The sequence below is a fragment of the Mirounga angustirostris genome, unplaced genomic scaffold, assembly GCF_029215605.1.
Source record: "Mirounga angustirostris isolate CCGP_5_RB_7025 unplaced genomic scaffold, mMirAng1.0.hap1 SCAF_1, whole genome shotgun sequence".
In the NCBI taxonomy this organism is placed as follows: Eukaryota; Metazoa; Chordata; class Mammalia; order Carnivora; family Phocidae; genus Mirounga; species Mirounga angustirostris.
This window is the reverse complement of record NW_026991709.1, coordinates 69,772,632-69,794,712: the sequence shown is the minus strand read 5'-3', so window position 1 is coordinate 69,794,712 and position 22,081 is coordinate 69,772,632. Positions and strand designations below refer to the sequence as shown.

Here is a 22,081-nt window from a genome sequence, read left to right as displayed (position 1 = left end):
CTAAATAAGTTAAATCACTAAATGCCATGATAATGTTTATTAGTAAAATTGCATTTAATTTATTTTAAATGTTAATTTTTAAAACCTCGAACTACCCAGTAACAACTAGAGTCTCTCTTTGGCAGCCATGAAGAACTGTACTCAGGTCGCCCTTATGGAGCTCTTGATTCAGGTTTCAATAGTGTGGACAGTGGTGATAAGAGATGGTCAGGGAATGAAGTAAGTGTTTCTTCTATTCTGCATGTTATAACACCTGATTAAGAGACAACAAATGATGAAAATGGAAAGTATCTTAATTGGATTCAATTTCTCATTACATAAAATATGGAAAAGCCAAGGAAGAGGTACAAATCCCACAGAGTACTGCCATCCAGAAATGATATTCTGTTTCTTTGCCGTCTTTTTATCATGTGTTTTACATGTTTGTTACCTTATTGTCTTGTATAAATAGTTTAATATCCTAGAAAGCCAAATGGGAACTGAGCCAATTACAACTGAAGCCTAAAGTTTGCGGGGCTGGGTGACCTTAAGCAGAGGTTGCGGAAGGGGTGCTACGAGGTGAGAAAATAGGAGTATAGGTTGATGGGTAATAAGACAGGAACCTTAGTGAAGACTATTAACATGCTCAAGATAAATAATTTTCTTAACTAATTACATATTTTTCTCTTGTATTTAATTATTATTATGCTTTCTTAAGTTAGAAGGTAGAATATTTTAGCTCTCAATGGGTTAATTGATGAAATAAGCTGTTATTAGCAAGACTGATAACCTCCCATTTGTAGCATTACTTCATTCATTCCAAAGCAAATTAACTTTAGACCACAGTCCATTTGTAACTGGGAAAGCTTGTGTATGTATCAAGGGTTGTGTACATAATCGTATCTGTATCCATGCAGATACATTTATATAGATACTTTAAATTCCTGTTTATTTATAGAGTGTTATATAACCTTCCATCGCTTTTTTTTATTATAGTAAAATAAATATACATAACATAAAATGTACCATTTTAACCATTCTTAAGTGTACATTTCAGTGACATTAAGTACATTCAAATTGTTGAGAAACTGTCACTACTGTTCATCTCCAGAGCTTTTTTGCTATTTCTTCTTAAATGTAAATTTTAGTGAGTTTATATTATATCCTTGCTTTCAATACTATGTTGTCTAAAGTTTGAAATTATATTTTTAAATGTTACTGCTAATTTTTTTTTAGCCTACAGATGAATTTTCAGATCTGCCTCTTCGAGTAGCAGAAATCACTAAGGAACAAAGACTGCGAAGAGAAAGCCAGTACCAGGAGACTCGCAGCAGTTTAGTAGTAACAAATGGTGGAGGTGAGTGGGACTCCCAACCACAGCCAGAGTCTTTACAGTCACTCTGGTGTTTTTAAGTGGTCATTTTCACATTCGCTCCTTTTGTTTGTGTATCTGTAGCTTCTCCAGCTTTTCTTTTCTTTTTTCTCGTCTTGTCTTTTCTTTTTTCTTCTCTTCTCTTTTTTTTTTTTTTTAAAGATTTTATTTATTTATTTTGACAGAGAGAGGGAGACAGCGAGAGAGGGAATGCAAGCAGGGGGAGTGGGAGAGGGAGAAGCAGACCTCCTGTGGAGCAGGGAGCCCGACCTGGGGCTCGGTCCCAGAACCCTGGGATCATGACCTGAGCTGAAGGCAGACACTTAATGACTGAGCCACCCAGGCGCCCCTCTTTTCTTTATTTGAGAGAGATCACGAGCGATGGGGAGAGAGAGAGGGAGAAGCAGACTCCCTGCTGAGCAGGAAGCCCAATGCGGGGCTCAGTCGCAGGACCCTGAGATCGTGACCTGAGCCAAAGGCAGATGCTTAATGACTGAGCCACCCAGGCACCCCTCCAGCTCTTCTTTTAAAGACTTCATCTTCTCATATGATTGGAAAAAAGTTGTTCTCCATTGGGATTAAATTTTAATTTCTCTTAAGTTTTCAGGCTTGAAGTTAAAATACAGTGTTTTTTTATTTCTCTCATTTTTATTTTGGAAGGAAACTTCATTAAAGACTGTTTACCTGGTATAGATCTTTGTTAATCTTGATTTCATCATGATTCTCTTTTGAAGTACTATTCTCCTTTTTTAAGATTCTCTCTGTGGTCATTACTTGACCACTTCCTGGAATTCAGTGCATTTCTTGACATTCACTTTTTCATTCATCTTGGATTGTATTCTTCAAGGGCATCTGAATCTAAGTTTTCTTTATTTTGGTATTTAAAAATATGTAATTTAAATTCAAAAATTCTTTTAATTTGTAATTTTTTTAGGTTTCATTAACAGGCAGAGCTATTTCTGCTGCTTTGGTGTTCTGGGCAGACTCCTGATTGTAACATTCTATTCAATCTTGCTTTAGTTTGAATTCCCAAATCCTAATGTTTGTTTTATTTATTTAATTAATTTATATTATTTTATTTATTAAATTATTTTATTTTATTTATGTTTTAATGTTGAGTGTGGAGCCCAACATAGGGCTTGAGCTCACAACCCTGAGATCAAGACCTGAGCTGAGATCAAGAGTTGGATGCCTAAGCAACTGAGCCACCCAGGCGCCGCCCCCCACAAATCCTAACATTTAAATATTGAGGGCCAACTGTAAGGGAAATATTACTTTGATCTAGAAATCTGTCTGACAAGAGCTTTCATCTTTTTTTTAAAGTTTTTACTTTAATTCCAGTTAGTTAATATACAATATTATATTAGTTTCAAATGTACAGTATTAGTAATTCAACACTTCCATACATCACCCCATGCCATCACAAAGTGCACTCTTTAATCCCCATCACCTAAATAACCCACCCCCCCCATCCAACCTCCCCTCTGGTAACCATCAGTTTGTTCTCTATAGTTAACAGTCTTTTTCTCGGGGCACTTGGGTGGCTCAGTTGGTTAAGTGTCTGCCTTCAGCTCAGGTCATGATCTCAGGGTCCTGGGATCAAGGCCCACATTGGGCTCTCTGCTCATCGGGAAATCTGTATCTCCCTCTTACTCTTCCTCTGTGCTCTCCCTCTCTCTCTCTCTTAAATAAATAAAAATAGAATCTTTTTTAAAAAATAGTCTTTTTCGGGCGCCTGGGTGGCTCAGTTGGTTAAGCGACTGCCTTCGGCTCAGGTCATGATCCTGGAGTCCCTGGATTGAGTCCCGCATTGGGCTCCCTGCTCGGCAGGGAGTCTGCTTTGTCCTCTGACCCTATCCCCTCTCATTTGTTCTCTCTCTCTCATTCTCTCTCTCTCAAATAAAAAAAAAAAAAAGTCTTTTTCTTGATTTGTTTCTTTTTCCCTTTGCTTGTTTTATTTCTTAAATTCCACATGTGCATGAAATCATACGGTTTTGTCTTTCTCTGACTTATTTCACTTAACATTATACTCTGTAGCTTCATCCATATTGTTGCAAATGGCAAGATTTCATTCTTTTTAATGGCTGAGTAATATTCCTCTGTGTGTGTGTGTGTGTATACACACACACACATATATACTCCACATCTTTATCCATTCGTCTATTGATGGACATTTGGCTGCTTCCATAATTTGGCCATTCTAAATAATGCTGCTATAAACATAGGGGTGCATGTGTCCCTTTGACTTAGTGTTTTTGTGTTCTTTGGGTAAATACCTAGTAATGCAATTGTGGGATCATAAGGTAGTTCTATTCTTAACTTTTTGAGGAACCACCATACTGTTTTCCACAGTGACTGCACCAGTTTGCATTCCCACCAGTTGTGCATGAGTGTTCCTTTTCTCTACATCCTCGCCAACACCTGTTGCTTCTTGTGTTGTTGATTTTAGCCATTCTGACAGGTGTGAGGTGATATCTCATTGTAGTTTTGATATGCATTTCCCTGATGATGAGCGATGATGAGCATCTTTTCATGTGTCTCTTGGCCACCTGATGTCTTCTTAAGAGCTTTCATCCTTGAATGATGATTTCAATTAGGTGGCTTGCTCTCTTTTTTTTCTTACCATTTATATTCTTTTGTACTCCTGTTACTTACCATTCCATTCACATTTTAGTGGTTTTCTTTTTAATTTTGCTTTCATATGAGATATCTTTTCCTTTAGTTCATTTCAGACTTAAAATATTTTTGTCTTGATCTGTGCTGTCCAGTATGGTAGCCACTAGCCACGTGTGGTTATTGAGCATTTGAAATGAGGCCTTTCTGATGTTTTTTTTCTTTTAAGTTTTCTTAATTTAAGTAATCTTTACACCTGACATGGGGCTTGAACTCACAACCCTGAGATCAAGAGTTGCATGCTCTTCCTACTGAGCCAGCCAGGTGCCCCTGAAATGAGGCCTTTCTAAATTGAGATGTACTATAACTGTAAAATACACATTGGGTTTTGAAGCCTTTACATGGAGGGAAAAAAAAGAATGTAAAATATCAGTGATACTTTATATTAATTATATGCTATAATGAGACTATTTTAGATATATTAAACAAAATAAAATATATTATTAAAACTAATGTCACCTTTTCTTTTGACTTTTTTTTAATGTGCTACTAGATAATTTTTTAATACTTATGTGGTTCACTTTAATGGCTTGCATTCTATTTCTCTTGGACTGTACTGATCTAGGTAGTATGAAAAGGTGATATTGCTTTCTTGAGAAGTAGTCATAAAATGAACCATTTATTTAGTCACACAAATTGTAGCTCATTGAAAAAAATGCATTTATATACCTGGTTTCTAATGTGGGTATAGACGTTTCCATCCTTTTACCTGTTATTATAACTCTGGTAACTCAAAATTTGTTTTTATATTAATGGCCATTATGGAATTATTTAGAAATAAATGAATCAGAGGGACCTGGATACCTCTGTCGGTTAGGTGTCCAGCTCTTGATTTTGGCTTAGATCATGATCTCAATTCTCAACACGGAGTCTGCTTGAGACTCCCTCTGCCCCTCCCCCTGCTCTTTCTCTCTCTCTCTCAAATAAATAATTGAATCTGAAAACAGAGAAATAGACTTCTCTGAGTTCATTATTCCCAGCAACTGCAACTTTTAGGTAGTCTGTAGAACATCATACAATAATGATTGGGGTTTAGTCTCTGCAGAAACCTTAGAAAGCTTAGTAGCAAGGTTTTTCTTTCCCTAGTATGCCATTTTAACCAGCTTTTAAATATAGTTACTTTTGGGGACATGTGGCTGGCTCAGTTAATGGAGCATGCAACTCTTGATCTCGAGGTTGTGGGTTCAAGCCCCAGGTCAAGTGTAGAGATTGCTTAAAACTAAAACCTTAAAAAAAAGTTACTTTTTAAACTTAAAATAATGGGGCACTCCCAAACTTACTAGAATAAATAATGGTGGGGCTATATCTTATTCATATACCTCTCACCCCAAGCATTTTGAGAAGCAAAAATTCTCAAATGATTCCCTTCCATACCCAAACTGCTACAAAATATCTACACTGCTGACCTCTAGAAAATAAATTTCAAAATAAGAAAATCATTGTTCTAATTATGAACAACAGTTACAGGAAGAGAAACAGTGGTCAGCAGCTGTTTCTTTATCTCTGAGTCCACTTTCCTCCTATCCTTTCTCTTTCATTTTGACTTGGCCGTGTTAGGTTTTCTTACTCCCAGTTCCTTGAACAGATAGGATTAAGCCCTCAAGCTAAAACAGGGGAAAAAATGTAAAAGAAGATATACCCCCCAGTGTTTAAAAATTATTCTTCCTCTCTTTGTCTCACAGACTCAGACTGTCTTGTTTAAAACAGTAAAGAGCTATCCAAAGAAAAAAGCAATATTAGAGGTCTGTAATCCCATAATTACTATCAATTACTGCATTCTTTAGTCAATTAGGACTAAGATTTTTCTGGAACCTATTTTTGTGAGTGGCCATGGACTTAAAAAGAAAGGCTTACCTAATTTACACTTCTTCTCATTCCTTCCACTGTCAGAATAGAAAATGTTAGGGAAAAGGAAAGAATGCAACTGAATGTGTTTATTGGCTGTTGAATTTGACTATTCTTTCCTGGTGTGTGTGTGTGCGTATGTGTATGTGTGTGTATGGTGTGGACAGTGGAACATGATCTGGACCAGATCGACTACATTGACAGCTGCACTGCGGAGGAGGAAGAGGATGAGATGAGACAGCCCAAGGGGCTGGAACCAGACAGCCTCAGTTCCCAGTTTATGGCGTATATTGAACAACGGCGAATCTCTCATGAGGTAATACACACTTTTAAGCCTAAATATGTTGCTGTCCCCTAGTAAAAACAGTTCATGATGGTATAAATTTCTGTCATATTAGTGATTTATTGGTTTAGGCCTAATTATTTGTTTTATAATGTTCAGCCCCAATTTTATGATTGAATTTTTCAGATTTATTGTAGAAAGTCAGACAGTAGTCTCAAATAGGGTTTGGCTTTATTTTTCAAATAAAAAGACAGATTTCAGAATCTTGAAGAAGGAATAGGAAGAGTCCTAAGAGTATCTTATGCCTTTGAAGAAAATGCAAGCGACTGTAATGCTTTTTATTCATTATTGTTCTTACCATTTTTTTATTATTACTAACTGGTACATCATAGCTTCATTAGTAATTATAAGAGTCGAACCATACTGCAGACTTTGGAGCAATGTACAAACTTAACCATAGAATTTTTATAATGCGTTAATATATTGGAGCTTTTATGCTAAGTCACACAGAATATAAATTGTTTGCCATTATAGTTCTTGGGTGTCTCTTATAGTGGAGCATTGAGTTGCCTTAGAAAACAAATGAGCATTCAGCCCACTGTAGAATTGCTGCCAATCCCCCAAGGGGCTCCAGTGGAAATTGCATTCTTCAGCATATCTAGTCAGCATAATGAAATGGCTCCACTTCAGTGTGTGTGATGTTAATGTCTGGAGTTGGTCCCAGGCTCTGAGCAGGGGTTATTTGAGAAACACTTGGGGCCTTTTTGGAGAGTGATGTATTTAGCCTTTTAGAAATAGAGGATAATCACTCAAGTGGGATGTGTTGTGGAGTGATATTACCATTCTTAAAAAAAAAAAACCTCAGTTTTCCTGTCTGAAGACTTTTGACCACAGTATTTTTTGTTGGTTTTCAGAAGACACTCTTGTATTTAAAGTTGGGTAAAGATATTTAAATCAAAGTCCTGCAGCCCAGAAATAGCAGTGTACCAGGAGATTAATGAAACTACATATGACTCAGGATATGAACATTCTTACTAGAACAAAGGGCGACTACTTTGAAGAAAAAGTGAAAATTAACAATGCACATTGTAATCTTAAAGGGAGTCTTTTTCCTTGTGGTCTTTCTCTTTGATCATTTTATGTATAGATGAGGTATTTCTACTAAAAGTAAAGATGCCTGTTATACTACTACTGGAAATTGTATCATTTTTTAATCCATCATATTTGCTATTTTGTAATTTTTTTTTTAATTCCAGCTATACTTGTGTGGTAGTCTTCATGATTCTATGTTATAACGCTCTTTATGATTTCTGTATCATAAGGTCTTCTAAAATTTGGCATCTGTAAAAATGTGATGAAGTAGTATTATTTTAGATGGTTTAACAACCACCTAAAGTGTTATATTATTGAATACTATCTAAGAATGGGTTGATAAAAAAAAAGAACCTTTTTGAGATTTTAAACACTCTGCTATTGTTTAATTCTAATACTTCTCATACATAGAGATATTATGATAAAATAGCGTATAGCTTATATTTATAGGGTATTATATTTACTTTTAAAATTAAACCAACATCACATTCATCATGAAAATTTCATGTACCTCTTGCAATAATTTTAGATAATTGCCATATTGTAAAACCAATGTGTTAAGTCACTGATGTTAACATACTAGGACAGATTTTTGTTTATTTTAAAAAGTCATATTCACTTACATTAGAATAATTATTCTTTAATCAGGGTTCTACAATTATATCTCATTTTGTATGATCCTCATGCCCAGACTTTAAAAGAGTCTTCTGTAGTCCTTTGCAGTAACTCACCGAAGATTTTCAAGTTCTATGTGATTACCTGTTTCTTGGAGATAGACTGTAAATAGTTTTACATTTGATTTTTTTTTTTTTTAAGATTTTATTTATTTATTTGTCAGAGAGAGAGAGTGCGCAAGCAGGGGGAGCGGCAAGCAGAGGGAGAAGCCAGGCTCCCTGCTGAGCAAGGAGCCTGAGGCGGGACTCGATCCCAGGACCCTGAGATCATGACCTGAGCCGAAGGCAGATGCTTAACGGACTGAGCCACCCAGGCGTCCCTTACATTTGATTTTTTTTAGATACCCTTTTTGCATAAGTTGCTTTCTATCCCTTAAAGAATACCCATTTTAATGATTATTTTTGGTGTTGAAATCAGATTGTATTGCTTCTATAGATTCTCATTTGACAAAATAAATGCTGTAATAACCTATAAGCCTCTACCTTTGATTTATAATTTTATTTCTCAGTATGTGGTCCATATCACTGAGGCCAGTTGAATTTTCCTCAGTAATGTTTTTTTGAAATGACCCTTACCCTTTAGTTTATAAATAAATTAAATTGTCAATATTCTTCTTTTGGTTAACACCATATTTTTACCATAAATAGAAATTAATTTTTGCTTTATCTTAATATTCCACCAATATCCCCAGGACTGTTTGTATCACTAACATAAGTAACAATTTATGATGAAGAATGTCATCTGCCCGGGGCATCTGGGTGGCTCATTCGGTTAAGCGTCTGCCTTCGGCTCAGGTCATAATCTCAGGGTCCTGAGATAGAGCCCCATGTTGGGCTCCCTGCTCAGCGTGGAGTCTGCTCCTCCGTCTCCCTCTGCTACTCCCCCCCACCCCCACTTGTGCTCTCTCGCATGGTCTCTCTCTCTCAAATAAATAAATAGAATCTTTTTTAAAAAATGTAATCTCTCCAATGATCTCCTTATTACTTGAAATACACAAAAGAGACTGAGCACAAGTTAGGGTAGGGCAGGTGGGAATTCCTGTTCTGGATGGAAATTTGTACTAGATGGCCCCTAAGATCCTCCCAAGCTCTAACATCTTATCATTTAGTAAATATTACTGTATGGTCAGTGTAATTTATATAATACAGTGAGAAGGAAATCTACTTTTTTAAAGAGTGTCTTGGTATAGTGTTTGGAATAGTGTTTTGCTTATCAAAGCAGTAATATAGCCTATAATGAATACTTTTATTTATTTTATTTCTTCCTTTTTTAAAAAGATTTTATTTATTCATATGAGAGAAAGAGAATGAGAGAGAGCATGAGAGGGGGGAGGGTCAGAGGGAGAAGCAGACGCCCCACTGAGCAGGGAGCCCAACACGCGACTGATCCCCGCACTCCAGGATCAGGACCCGAGCAGAAGGCAGTCGCTCAACCAACTGAGCCACCCAGGTGCCCTAATGAATACTTTTAAAGATGAAAATTCACATTTGAAAAAAAAATTCACATTTGAAGATTTTGTTAAAATATTTTTTAGTGTGATCTACAGATCCTTAAATGCCAAATCGAATGTGGACTGTGCAGTCACAGTGTTATGGATACATCCATTAAATTGATTCATTTCTGTTTTTTGGCCTAGGGTTCACCCATAAAGCCAGTACCTCTGAGGGAGTTTCAAAAAACAGAGGACATGAGAAGATATTCACATCAAAACAGGTTTGAAAAAACCAATTCTCCTCATTTGTTTCTGTCTTTAAAAGTCATTAATAAGAGCATGAAATGGTTTTGGTTTTGTGCAGACCTATGTATGATGAAGGTGTTTAGACACTGTGTATTTTAGAGCTGAGTGACAGTGTGCTTTGTGCTCATGTAATAGAAAAAGGAGTAAAATTGATTTATTGATTCTAAATTCAGATTGCCTAAACCATTACCTGTATAATTATTTGATTTGAAGATACTTAATGGCAGTGAGATTTTATGGTGATATGTCTGGAGTTACGCATAAAGAATGCTAAATGAATTTCAGGAGTCCTGAAATTTTTTTTTGCTTAAACTTTTGACTAGAAACAGGGACTTAGAGACAGCAATATGTATCCTCCTTCCTATCTCAACTGATATGATCTTTTCAGTACACTTAGTACTTCACAGAATATTTCTAAAATTAACTTGACTACTTAGAATACTACTGCTTATTCTTAAATTCCAAAAGTTTCTTGCCACACACTATATCACAATAGTTGGAAAATTCACAGCCTTTGGGTCTCTGCTTCCTCTCTGTTTTTATGAAGTCTTAAAGCAGTAGACTTGATAAACTTGTTCTTAAGCAACAGTAAATTTCCTTTGTAAAAAGTGTTGTACATAGATCTTTACTTATACTTGACGGGATATTAAAATTGTTTAGGAAACGGAGATATAGATGGGTAAAGAAAATGTGGGGAGAACAGTGCAAGAAAAAAATCTCATAATTGGCCTTTTATAGTCTCATCAGTTAGTTCTTGGGGATTTAGTTAAATTTCGTATCTTTGAAATTTATCTCAGAATGGCTTTTTAGTTGCCATGAGTCCTTATATTGAGGGTGTGGTCTTTTGAGATTCCTGTTTTGCACAGGGGTTTGCTATTGTGTTTTTCCACTTTGGGTGGTTCCATGCTTTATCTCCTGTCCCTCTTACCTCCTGCATCCATCATCAGTAAAACTCAAGATCTCTAGAATTTAATAGAAACTCTCAAGATGAAAGCCAGCTTTTTTTTGTTTTTCTCAGTTACCTTATATATTAGTTTTCTAATACTCATGTAACAAATTACCACAAATTTAGTGGCTTAAAACATAATATCTAAGTTTATAATATCTCAGTTCTGTAGGATAGAAGTGTGGGCAAGCCTTCATTCTTGCCTTCATTTTCCCCTTAGGGTCTCGTAAGCCAAAGTCACGGCACTGGCTGGCCTAGATTCTTACCTGTAGACCTTGGGGGAGAACCCACTTCCAGGCCCATGCAGGTTGTAGGCAGAATTTAATTGCATAAAGTTATAGCACTGAGGTCCCTGTTACTTTGCTGGTTATCAGCTGGGACTCGTTTTTAGCTTCTGGAGTCTACCCACATTCCTTGGTTCATAGCTCCCTCCATCTTCAAGTCAGCAATGGCGAGCCATTTTGAATCTCTTCTCACATTTTCACTCTCTCTGATTTCCCTTTCTGTCACATCCCACAGACTCTCTTGCTTTCCTCTTCTGTTTTTTCCCCCAGTTTTACTGAGAAATAATTGACATAAGTCACTGCATAAGTTTAAGGCATACAGCGTGATGGTTTGATTTACATATATTATGAAATGATCACAATAGGTTTAGTTAATAGCCATCATCTCATATAAATACAATAAAAAATTCTTTTCCTCCTTGTGATAAGAACTTTTAGGGTTTACTCTCTTAACAACTTTCCTGTATATCACACAGCAATGCTAACTATAGTCATCATGTTATACATTACATCCCTAGTACTCATTTATCTTATAGCTGAAGTTTGTAGCTTTGACCACTTCCCTCCAATTGCCCCCCCCACCCTCTTCTGCTTTTAAGGGTTCCCATGATTACATTAGATCCACCTGGATAATTTTCCCATTTCAGGGTCAACCAGTTAGTAACCTTAATTTCATCTGCAAAGTCCTTTTTGACATGTAACATATTTACTGGAGTAACACCAGGGGGTGGAAGTCATAGGGGCCAAAAATCTGTCTACCTAACCTTAACCCAGCGTTCCTGTTTTTACCACTTTTTTAGAAATTCTTGCTCTGCCAGCACTGAGGGAATCTTCCCTTATTGGAGCCTGTGCTTTCAGACCTAGTAGTTTTCCATTTATATTCATAGTCACCCACTATTAAGTGAAAGACTGGTGGCGCCTGGGTGGCTCAGTCGGTTAAGCATCTGCCTTTGGCTCAGGTCATGATCCCACAGTCCAGGGATTGAGCCTCACGTCGGGCTCCCTGTTCAGCGAGGAGTCTGCTTCTCCCTGTCTTTCTGCCACTCTCCCCACTTGTGCTCTCTCTCTCTCTCTCAATAAATAAAATCATTAAAAAATTTAAAAAAAGGACAGACCTTGGATTCAAACTCCGTTACAACTAATTCTAATGTCCATGACTTTAACCACTATGGTACCATGTTGCTTCTCCCAGACTATTCACAGTACTGGACTCACTTGTGTCTCATTCTTTATTGGTTATATCTCAGCCAGAAATCTTACTCTATCAATCCACTCTTCTCTTTTCTTGAAAAATTTTGACTAAGAATGTACTGCCTAGGAGTGCTAATAAGATAAAGGTTGGGAAGGATTAGTAAAAAAATTAAGGAAGTTTTTTTTTCCAGCTTCAGTGTTATTTTAAACCTTGTCTAAGGGAGTTATTAAGTAATTTGTTCTATACCTTTAAAATAAATATAATTTATTCTGTCAAAACGTTTTAGGGGGTGGTATTTTAATTATTTTAGTAAAGATAAGGTATATGGCTGTATGTAGATCATATAAAACAGGTTTTTTTTTTAACTTTTTTTTGATGCCTGGAAATTAAAAAAAAAAAAATTTGTGAATACTTCAAAGATGTGGAACCAATATAAGAAAAGAAAAGATACAAGAAGAGAAAGACAACAAGAGTGTGGCTTAAGTTTTGCTTTTTTACATATTACCTTTTTTTCAGTTTAGGGAAGTATAAGGTAGGCCAGTGTTTCTCAATAGGTTCTAGCACCACTCTTCAGTGGATATTTGAAACATGTTTATTTTATTTGGGAATTGGCTGCCAAAATGATTATAGGTGTTACTGGCAGGCACCTATAATGTGCAGGACAATCTTGTGCAACAAAAAAATTATCTGCAATGTGTGACACTCCTACTGAGAACCATATTCATAGATGAAAAGGCCATATGGTATGAAGTAGCATGGTGGCGCCAAGGAGCAACCAAGCTGTGATGGGCCAACATTAGCACCTGATGATTGGCTTGAGGGAGCTGTGTTCTCACTGCCACTTTTATTCTTCCATATGCCATGCTTCACTCTTTACTGCCATCTTTAACTTTTCACAGCTTAGTTTTTGCCATTGCAGGTAATTGTTTTCTGTATGTGTGCCCATATGCTTTTAAGTCTCCCTGCTCTTTGCTTTCTCCTTCCTACACTCTGCCTCTGTAGAGTGGGGAAGTGTGGAATAGTAGAAGCCGCTAATCTCCAAGTCAGGGGGCTTGAATTCTAATCCAGGCTCGGGCCCAAGTAGCTATCACTGAACTTCTGAGGGCCTTAGTTTTCTCTCTTGTAAAGTTAGTGGCATGGACTCTATGATTTCTGAGGTACCTCCAGTTCTTGTAGGCTGCATACCTAGAAGATGAGAAAGCAGACTACCACCAAGTCAGATAAAGGACTACTGGCCGCATCACCTTGGGAAAGTTACTTAACTTCCATGCCTCAGCTTCTCCACTGTAGAATGAGGATTATAATAGTTCTACTCCTAAGATTGCATGAAGAATAATTGAGAAACACTGTGTATAAAATACTTCACAGGGTATATGTAGTACATGGTAGGAGCTCAAAGATTGTTAGTTTCTATGTGCCTCTGAAAAACGTTGCCCAAAAAAATGACATGAATTGTAGTTGATAAATGCAGAAGAGGTATTGATTACACATGTACATCAAGAAGAAAGGTCCCAATTTTAAAGAACAAGAAGATTCTTAAAAAGACCTTTTCTTTTTTTTTTTTTTAATTTTTTTTTTTAAGATTTTATTTATTTGCAAGAGAGAGAATGAGAGGCAGAGAGCACGAGAGGGAGGGGGGTCAGAGGGAGAAGCAGACTCCCTGCTGAGCAGGGAGCCTGATGTGGGACTCAATCCCGGGACTCCAGGATCATGACCTGAGCCGAAGGCAGTCGCTTAACCAACTGAGCCACCCAGGCGCCTTAAAAAGACCTTTTCTAAGAAGATCTCCGTAGGTTGGAATCTATAGAAAAGGCTTGAAGTAAGGAATTAATATATGATATTGCTAGAGAAAAGACTCCATAGTGGGTATGTTTCTGAAATGGGGTAAGAGTCCTGAAAGCCAGGTGGAATTTGTATTATTATTAGTTAGTAATAAGAAACAACTGGAGCTTTGGGGGATTTATTTTTATTTCCCTAGTAACATACTGATTTAATGCATTTAAATCAGCCTGACAGGCTAGTAATCATAGTTTAAAATTTCAGGTCCTAAATGTCACAACGTCACTGCTCCCAACATTGTTAGGTGAGACACAAATGAGTAACAGACTCTTGAAACACTAAATCCAACTCAGGAAAAAGATAAATACCGAACTGTAAGATTTAGCACTAATAAAAGTAAGAACTTTTACTGTTTTTTTTTAAGCATCAAATCAGGTTTCATCTCTTTCTTAAAAATAAAAATCAACAGAATATGTACTTTTATTATTAAAATTGCTACATCAGTTGAAAATGGGAGTTAGGAATGCTTTATAAGAACAGTTATCAAGTTCTGTCATCTTACAGATGTCTGTGGATAAAATGACTTTGTATATAAAATGATCTCCTTTACACGAATCTTGTTTCAATCATGGTAATAAAGAAGACAATTATGTATGCTATAAAGAAATGATACTGTTTGAAGAGTGATCTCAAATATCTGTCTGGTCAGCACTGGCTGACATAGACCATTGTTAGCTCTGTAGCTTGATCAGTGATACCGTCGCGTGAAATGTGAGTTGAAGACATCAGGTATTCCTGTAGCTTAATTTAATGACTTGGGCTCAGGTTTATAAAATGCAGTCAGGGGCGCCTAGGTGGCTCAGTTGGTTAAGCGACTGCCTTCGGCTCAGGTCATGATCCTGGAGTCCCTGGATCGAGTCCCGCATCTGGCTCCCTGCTCGGCGGGGAGCCTGCTTCTCCCTCTGACCCTCCCCCCTCTCATGTGCTCTCTCTCTCTTTCATTCTCTCTGTCTCAAATAAATAAATAAAATCTTTAAAAAAATAAATAAATAAAATAAAATGCAGTCAGTCTTTCATTGCTGACCAGACAGTTTGCCTATTGATTAATAGCAGGCTACATTAACAATAAAATTTTACTTAGTTTTTATATATCTGTCTATTTTATCAAAGAATTTTTCTGTTTTTTTTTTCTTTTTGGGTCAGGGTTCCAGTTGAGCCATCTTCTGTCATGTCACTATCACCAAGTCACAATCAGGTAAAAAAAAAAATTTTTCTGTTTTAGTTTTGATTTTTTTTAAAAAACTAAGATGATTTTCTATTTTCATAACACTTAAATTACCATTAATTGCCAGATACGTGTAAATTTCACTACCTGTCTCCTCCAAAATACAGTTGATATAACATGTGCACCTCATACTTGCTAACAGTGTTTTTAGACACCAGATAGACAGTAAATCTTTACCGACATGATGGCTCTATAATACATACAAGAACAAGAACACAGTGCAAAGATGGGAAAAGATGAGCAGTAAACACATTGAAAGAAATGCTAGGTGACTGCAAAGTAGAAATTGCTTGGGTCAGCAGTAGTTTCCTGAATTGATTTGGAATATTGGCAAGTTGACCTTTAGCCCCACTTGCACGTGCAAAATACTTTTGTTCCAGTTATCACATATAGACTTGGAACTTCATCGGAGAAGAGAACAGTTAGTAGAGCGAACTCGGAGAGAGGCCCAGCTTGCTGCCCTACAGTATGAGGAGGAGAAAATAAGGACCAAGCAGATGCAGAGAGATGCTGTCCTGGACTTTGTCAAGGTGAGATTTTTGCCATGTTTCATTGAAATTCCTAACGTATTTTAGAAGTAAGTGCTTATTTGTTTTGCTGAGGCTAACAGTGTTCATCTTAAAGTGTCAGCTTTCTTATGTCACCATAAGGAATCTGAGTAAGTAGTGTAACGGTCTCCTACTTGTGATTAGATGGATTGTCCTCCTGTAGGTAGACTGAGAAGTGATCATCTTGTTCTTGGGACAGTAGTCTCTTCCTCTTCATTAGCAGTCTGTCTTTAGACATCTCACTTTACTGTCCAGCTGCCATTTCCTCAATCTCTAGTACATTAATAAAAATCAGTAAGACCGTGAAAGTGCCACGTAAACCTTAAAGTGCCATGCACATGTAAACTCTTGTTATCCAAGCCCGTCTCTAACTTCCTCACTGCTGAGCACCAAATTTTTGCAAGGTTAACAGGCTTAATACTTCAGAGTCATCTTTGAGTCTTTCCTTTCTGTTCTTTCCACACCTACTCAGGTAAGAACCCCTCTTAATACTTCTTTCTTTTTTTAAATTTACAGTCTCTACAGTTGCATCTAAACCTGTTTCTTTTCTTGCCTGTATCACTTAAAGTCTTTTTGTTCAGAAATCACATTGGATTTTTCCCTTCATGATTAAATAACTCTTTATATTTTTGTCTGTCTGATATCTGTCTCTCCCATTTATCTGGAAGCCCCATGAAGACAGAGAGTATGTTTGTCTTGTTTATTTACTGCTACATCCCTAGATCTTAGCAGGTCTTAGCTCATAGTAAGGCTCAGTAAATATTTGTTAAAGGAATGATTGAATGAATGAATCACTCTTGTCCTCTAAAGCTTTCTCTCTTGTGTTTCATAACTCTAGCCAAAGACCATCTTTAAGTACCAGACACGTGATAAAATTCTTTTTTTGTTTTTTTCAAATGTATCACACCCAGGAGGATGATCTCTGATGCTCAGACAGGATGACAATTTCCCTAGGCTCAATACTCAGCTAGTTAGTGGCAGAGCACAGGTTCTGATCAAGACAGGTTGAACAGAACATGGAAATAAGGTTGACAGAAAATGAAAAGTTTCTTTAAAGGAAAAAAAAAAAAAAGGGTGTTTCCAAACCCTAATCTGGGACCACAATGCTGTATTGACTGTCAGTAAATAATGACAGCTAACACATACTGTATCCTAAGCACTGTTCTGTCCGTTCTACATTCATTCATTCATTTAGCTTGCCTTCTGTAGAAGCCACATAGCTAGTAAGAGACAATCACATTGTAGATGGTCTTGATTAAATGCTAAATTAGAGTTTGATCTTGATCTATTAGGTAGAAGAGAACAGTTAGAAGTTCTAAAACAGGAGCAAAACAGAGGAGAGATACTTGCGAAAAGCTAATCTACTCATTTTAGAATATGTTAGAAAGAAAGAGATGAGGTAAATGAAATAGAGAGTAATTGCAATAATTAGACTAGGGTACAAAATGAAGGCATAGAACCGGATGATTTCTGAGGTTCCCAAAGAGAGGCAGTGTTACACAGTGGTAAAAGCTTAGCCTCGGGGGGGCGCCTGGGTGGCTCAGTTGGTTAAGCGACTGCCTTCAGCTAAGGTCATGGTCCTGGAGTCCTGGGATCGAGTCCCACATCGGGCTCCCGGCTCGGCGGGGAGCCTGCTTCTCCCTCTGACCCTCTCCCCTCTCATGCTGTTTCTCTCTCTCTCTCGAATAAATAAATAAAATAAAATCTTTAAAAAAAAAAAAAGCTTAGCCTCAGAAATAATCTGAATTTGAATCTAGCTTAGCTACTCATTATGTGCTCGACTTTGGGAAAGTTACTGAGTCATTCTGTGCCTTTAATTTCCCTATAGGTGTAATATTTAATTGTTAAATATTAACTCAGAATTATTATGGCCGCACCTAATACTTTTACTAGCGTGGTGAGTGCTGCACCCCCTACCACCACAATGGATTTTATAAATTAGAAATTTGAAGAGAAGCATCTTTATGTTTTATACATAAATGTAGTGAATGTTGAATAAATCATTGAAGATGAGTGAAAAAAAGATCCCAAAGCAAGATTTTGAGGCTAAAAGAATAGTTTGAAAAGGAGGCTAGCTTTGTGGAAAGAATATAGGATTCAGAGTCAGAAGATATTGATACAAATCTCAGTTATGGTACTTGCCAACTTTGTGAATTTGCACATATCATTTAACCTCTCTTGTCCTTAATTCTTTTATTTTGAAATAAGTATGATTATGATGTTCATTTATCTCCGAGAGTAAGAAGAATCACTTAAGATAATGTGTATAAGAATACATTGTAAAACAGTGACTATAGAGATGGTATAATATGATTATTTGACATAATAATAGAAATTAGCAAATTGGGGGAAAGAGCCAGTAAGCATGGGAATTTGTGGGTTTGTTTTTGAGCACGTTGAACATACGGTGACAGTGGGTTTCCAAATAGAGTTTCCGCAGGCAGTTGAAAATGCAAACCTGAAAACTGGCTGAGAGGAGAGAGCTAAAGGTGTTAACACTAGACAAAGAGAGAATGATTTCATTGAGAGAATGTAGTGAGAGATCACCATTCTGGTTGTGAATGTGTGAGTGCATGTACATATAAAAAACATACATTTTATATTTCTATTTATGGATGCTTATAGACCTATGAAATACTGTCTGTCAGTATATTGCCTTCCTCGTTTAGATTGTAAGCTGTTTAAGGGAAAGGGCAGCGTCTTCTAACCAGTAAATCTAGAAAAGTGCTGCATGCGAGAGATAACAGAAATTAATGTGGTGATTATCTTGGTAAATAGAATTTATCATTTCCAGTGTTCCAGATTCTAACCAACTTCCCTTTCTTGGGGGGCTTGGGGGTGTATAGCACAAAGCGTCACAAAATCCACAAAAACAACAACCCCCCTTAGATGATGAGGTAAGTCTATATAATCACCTTTTCTTTGGAATTTTTTAATTGCAATGGAAGTGAAATGTTTTGTATGTGATGATCATGTGTTTTCAGTGATCAGAATACTGCCATTTTCCTTTTCCCCTCACAAAATTCTACTTATTTGGGAGAAGATGACACGGGCCAGGGAGTTTATCCAGTCTATAGATCAGGGTTTTTTTAACCTATACTAATGCATCTGGAGATTCTTTATTCCCTTCCTGTATCCCCACCAGAAGTATCATCTCCCTCATCCATTTCAAAGCAGAGTGTGTAGTGAGAGGGAGTCCTGAGAGCTGTATGTGACAGGAGTAAATGATATTGGTATTGAACTAAAAGATGCTACATGTATTTCAGCTCCAGGGCTCACTTCCTGAGTGTGTATGTTATTGATTATATGGCATACACAGTAGTTTTATAATATTAAGTAGTACATTTGAATCACAAGTAAACATGTAAAATTAATTACTTTTTAAAATGCACCTGTTTTGATCTGTTAAAATGAAACTTACTAAATATTTTTATAGTAGTTGGCTTTTTTATTAAAAGCCATTTTTCTTTATCTTTGCCTTATCATTTTTTTCAATTTATGATCACTGCTTCCTTAAAAAATGCATAAAGGCATTGTTTCATGTGAATTTTGAATCTGCTTTCTGTAAAGTAAATTGCTTGAAAACCTAACACGGGGCTTTACAAGCATCAAGTTTCAGCACAGAGATTTTAAAGCACAGGTGTTACTGGAATGGTAAAATGCATTGTTTGAAATGTTTTAAATTATCCATTATAAAGGTTTTTTTCTTTATCTCAGTGGACATATAATCAGTACTTCTGGTTTATCTCAGAACTTAAGCACTGGTATAATACCTGAAAGAGTAACTCGGCCTTTTCAGTTGTCTTTTCTTCACAAGGTAATAATAAAGGTACAAACCTTTCACAGATAAAGTTAATGCCATCTTTTTTTACCCCCAGATTTCCTTCATAATGGTCATTCTGGAGGGAACTCATTATTTAAAAATTTAAACTTCTCAGGAAAATAAGGTGTACAGTTTTTAAGTTTCCAGTTGCACTCTTGTTTTTTCTGAGAAAGGTAATGAAGAGATGCATAGACTAGAACTCATGACCCTTGGTTTATTTTTAATTTGTCACTGACTCATTAAATGACCACAAATTCTTTGTCACTGCTACATCTGTATTTCAGCTTTCTCTCCTGTGAATAGAGAATAATCCCTGTTTCCTCCTTGCTTTAGGCAGTTGTTAAGCAATAAGATCATATTTGAAATTATTTAAGCTCTTTAGAAGAAAGTCATGACTCCAAATCAGTTTATTAGCTATTACGATACATGAATTCCAGATGATTGTGAATGTGATCCCATATGTTAGCATCTTCAGTATGTCTTCACATATCTCTTTGCTTGTGTATTTGTGAAATATGTCATGTGTGTGCATAGTTTGTTTTTGACATTGCTCCATTTCTCTCCACCTCTCCAGTGTCCCTTCCCATCCAGAAGGTCTCAGCACACTGATGATAGTGCCTTGTTAGTGGTAAGAGCCTTGCACGAAATGGAGTTATATATTGCTGTCTAGGTATTGGAGAACAGTTGTTATACTTCTCATTCAGAAGGTATCTAAATATCATAAAACATGATGAGCATCATTACTAAATGCTTTACAAGTAGCTAGAATGGTTTCCTATATTATTGTTCGTGATTTACCCAGTGTTCCAGCGGTCTGCTGCTATGATTCAAATACCTTTGTTAGTGTTTCCAAAAGTAAAACGTTCACATTGTGATCCATATTGGCTTTGTATGTGGGTTAGGAGGAGGGGGCATAATTTGTTTTTTAAATGTCATTTCTAATTCCAGGTGCATTTACTTTATTAATCATTAATTTGGCTGGTGAATCACCTGTGTGTTCAGTGAATTTTCTTACTCCATGACTAATTATACAACTGTTTATTTGCCTTCCTATTTTATTATCTGTTTTAAGCTACTGAAAATCCCAAACTTTTAAAAAATACTTAACATCTCAAGATTATCCCTCCATGCCCCTTTTTTTAAACTCTGGGAAACATTAACTTGGAATGTTACCTACTGATCATTTTTAACACTGGTTTACTTTTAGTGCCTTTCATCAACTGAGAATGAGCATAACATAAAATCTGTATTGAAAATCTTAGTAAGTTTTGTCAGCCTTGCAAGAGAATTCTAACATTTACAAAATGCTTTTCCCATCATGTTTTATGATATTTTTTACAGTATGTCGAAAGCGAGCCGTTTGAAAGTCCAGTGTGTGTAGCAATCGCTGTCTTCTGTCTCAGTACCTGCTGCCATTGTGCACTCTGCTGCACGGACTGCAGGCTTAGTGTGCACATCTTCTCGCGTAGACTCTGTTGTCCACGCTTCCGTGTGTTCTGCAGTGATCACTTCCGTTGAGATGGATAAAGCACATTTTAATTGGGCAGTCTTAGAGATAAATAAAACCACCACCCTCTGGGGGCTTAGTGGAAATTAATTGGCATGAGAAGCGAGTAACTTAAATTAATGCAGAAAAATATTGAGAGACGCTACCGGAATTATCTCATTTACTCCTCACGGCACTCTGAACAGTTAAGGTTAAACCTATCACCCTTTTACCAACGGTTACCGAGGCACAGAATGTTTTGTCCTGAATGCGATTTGTCCAAGGTCACGTAGCCTAAGTAAGTGCAAGATTGGGTTCAAATCTAGATCTTGCTGACTTGAGAACCTGCATTAAACACCATGGTGTATTGCCTCTCATGCTGTAATTGAAAACACCTTTTGAGACTGAGATTTAATAACACATATAGGAAGTGATAGGAGTCAGAGTGCCCACACTTCTTTGTCGAGGAAAAAGTGGAATTTGGAAAAACAACAGAATTCCCTCAGTGTGAAATTTGAAATGGCTTTTAGCCATTTTCAAAACACATGCACTTGTATTTTTCTCCTCAGTATTCATGTTTGACCTAAATGAGATGGCCTTGAAAAGCAAGGACACATCTCACATATTTTTGTATGCCAAATAACGTCCAACACTGTACAAAAAAGAGTCTATTTTAAAGCATACCTCTGATTTTCTCAAGACTACTCTTCGATGGCTTCATATGATAGAATAAAGTCCTAACTTTTTTTTTTTTAGAGAGGGAGTGGGGGAGGGACAGAGGGTGAGCGAGAGAGAGAATCTTTTTTTTTTTTTTTTAAAGATTTTATTTATTTATTTGACAGAGAAAGACACAGCGAGAGAGGGAACACAAACGGGGAGTGGGAGAGGGAGAAGCAGACTCCCTGCTGAGCAGGGAGCCCGATGCGGGACTCGATCCCGGGACTCCAGGATCATGACCTGAGCCGAAGGCAGTCGCTTAACCAACTGAGCCACCCAGTCGCCCGAGAGAGAGAATCTTAAGCTGACTCCACTAGCACGGAGCCCAACGTGGGCCTCGATGCAGGGCTTGATCTCGTGACCC

At 36.9% G+C, this 22,081-nt stretch overlaps 1 protein-coding gene across 9 annotated transcripts in view; it reads left to right on the top strand.

Moving 5' to 3' along the window:
- Positions 1-22,081, top strand: part of LRCH3 (leucine rich repeats and calponin homology domain containing 3) — a 120,954-nt gene that overhangs the window by 72,322 nt on the left and 26,551 nt on the right. For 7 of the 9 annotated variants that reach the window (XR_010406206.1, XM_045903041.3, XM_045903040.3 and 4 more), the window contains exons 7-14: positions 126-219; positions 1,216-1,336; positions 6,037-6,185; positions 9,556-9,632; positions 15,062-15,113; positions 15,524-15,673; positions 18,538-18,588; positions 20,089-20,142. Coding sequence is in view for 8 of the 9 variants with exons in the window: in XM_045903041.3 (XP_045758997.1) it covers positions 126-219; positions 1,216-1,336; positions 6,037-6,185; positions 9,556-9,632; positions 15,062-15,113; positions 15,524-15,673; positions 18,538-18,588; positions 20,089-20,142 (748 nt within the window). In the remaining variant the exon portion in view is untranslated. The remainder of the gene's footprint in view (positions 1-125; positions 220-1,215; positions 1,337-6,036; positions 6,186-9,555; positions 9,633-15,061; positions 15,114-15,523; positions 15,674-18,537; positions 18,589-20,088; positions 20,143-22,081) is intronic. The other 2 variants (XM_045903037.3, XM_045903039.3) reach the window with 2 other exon arrangements.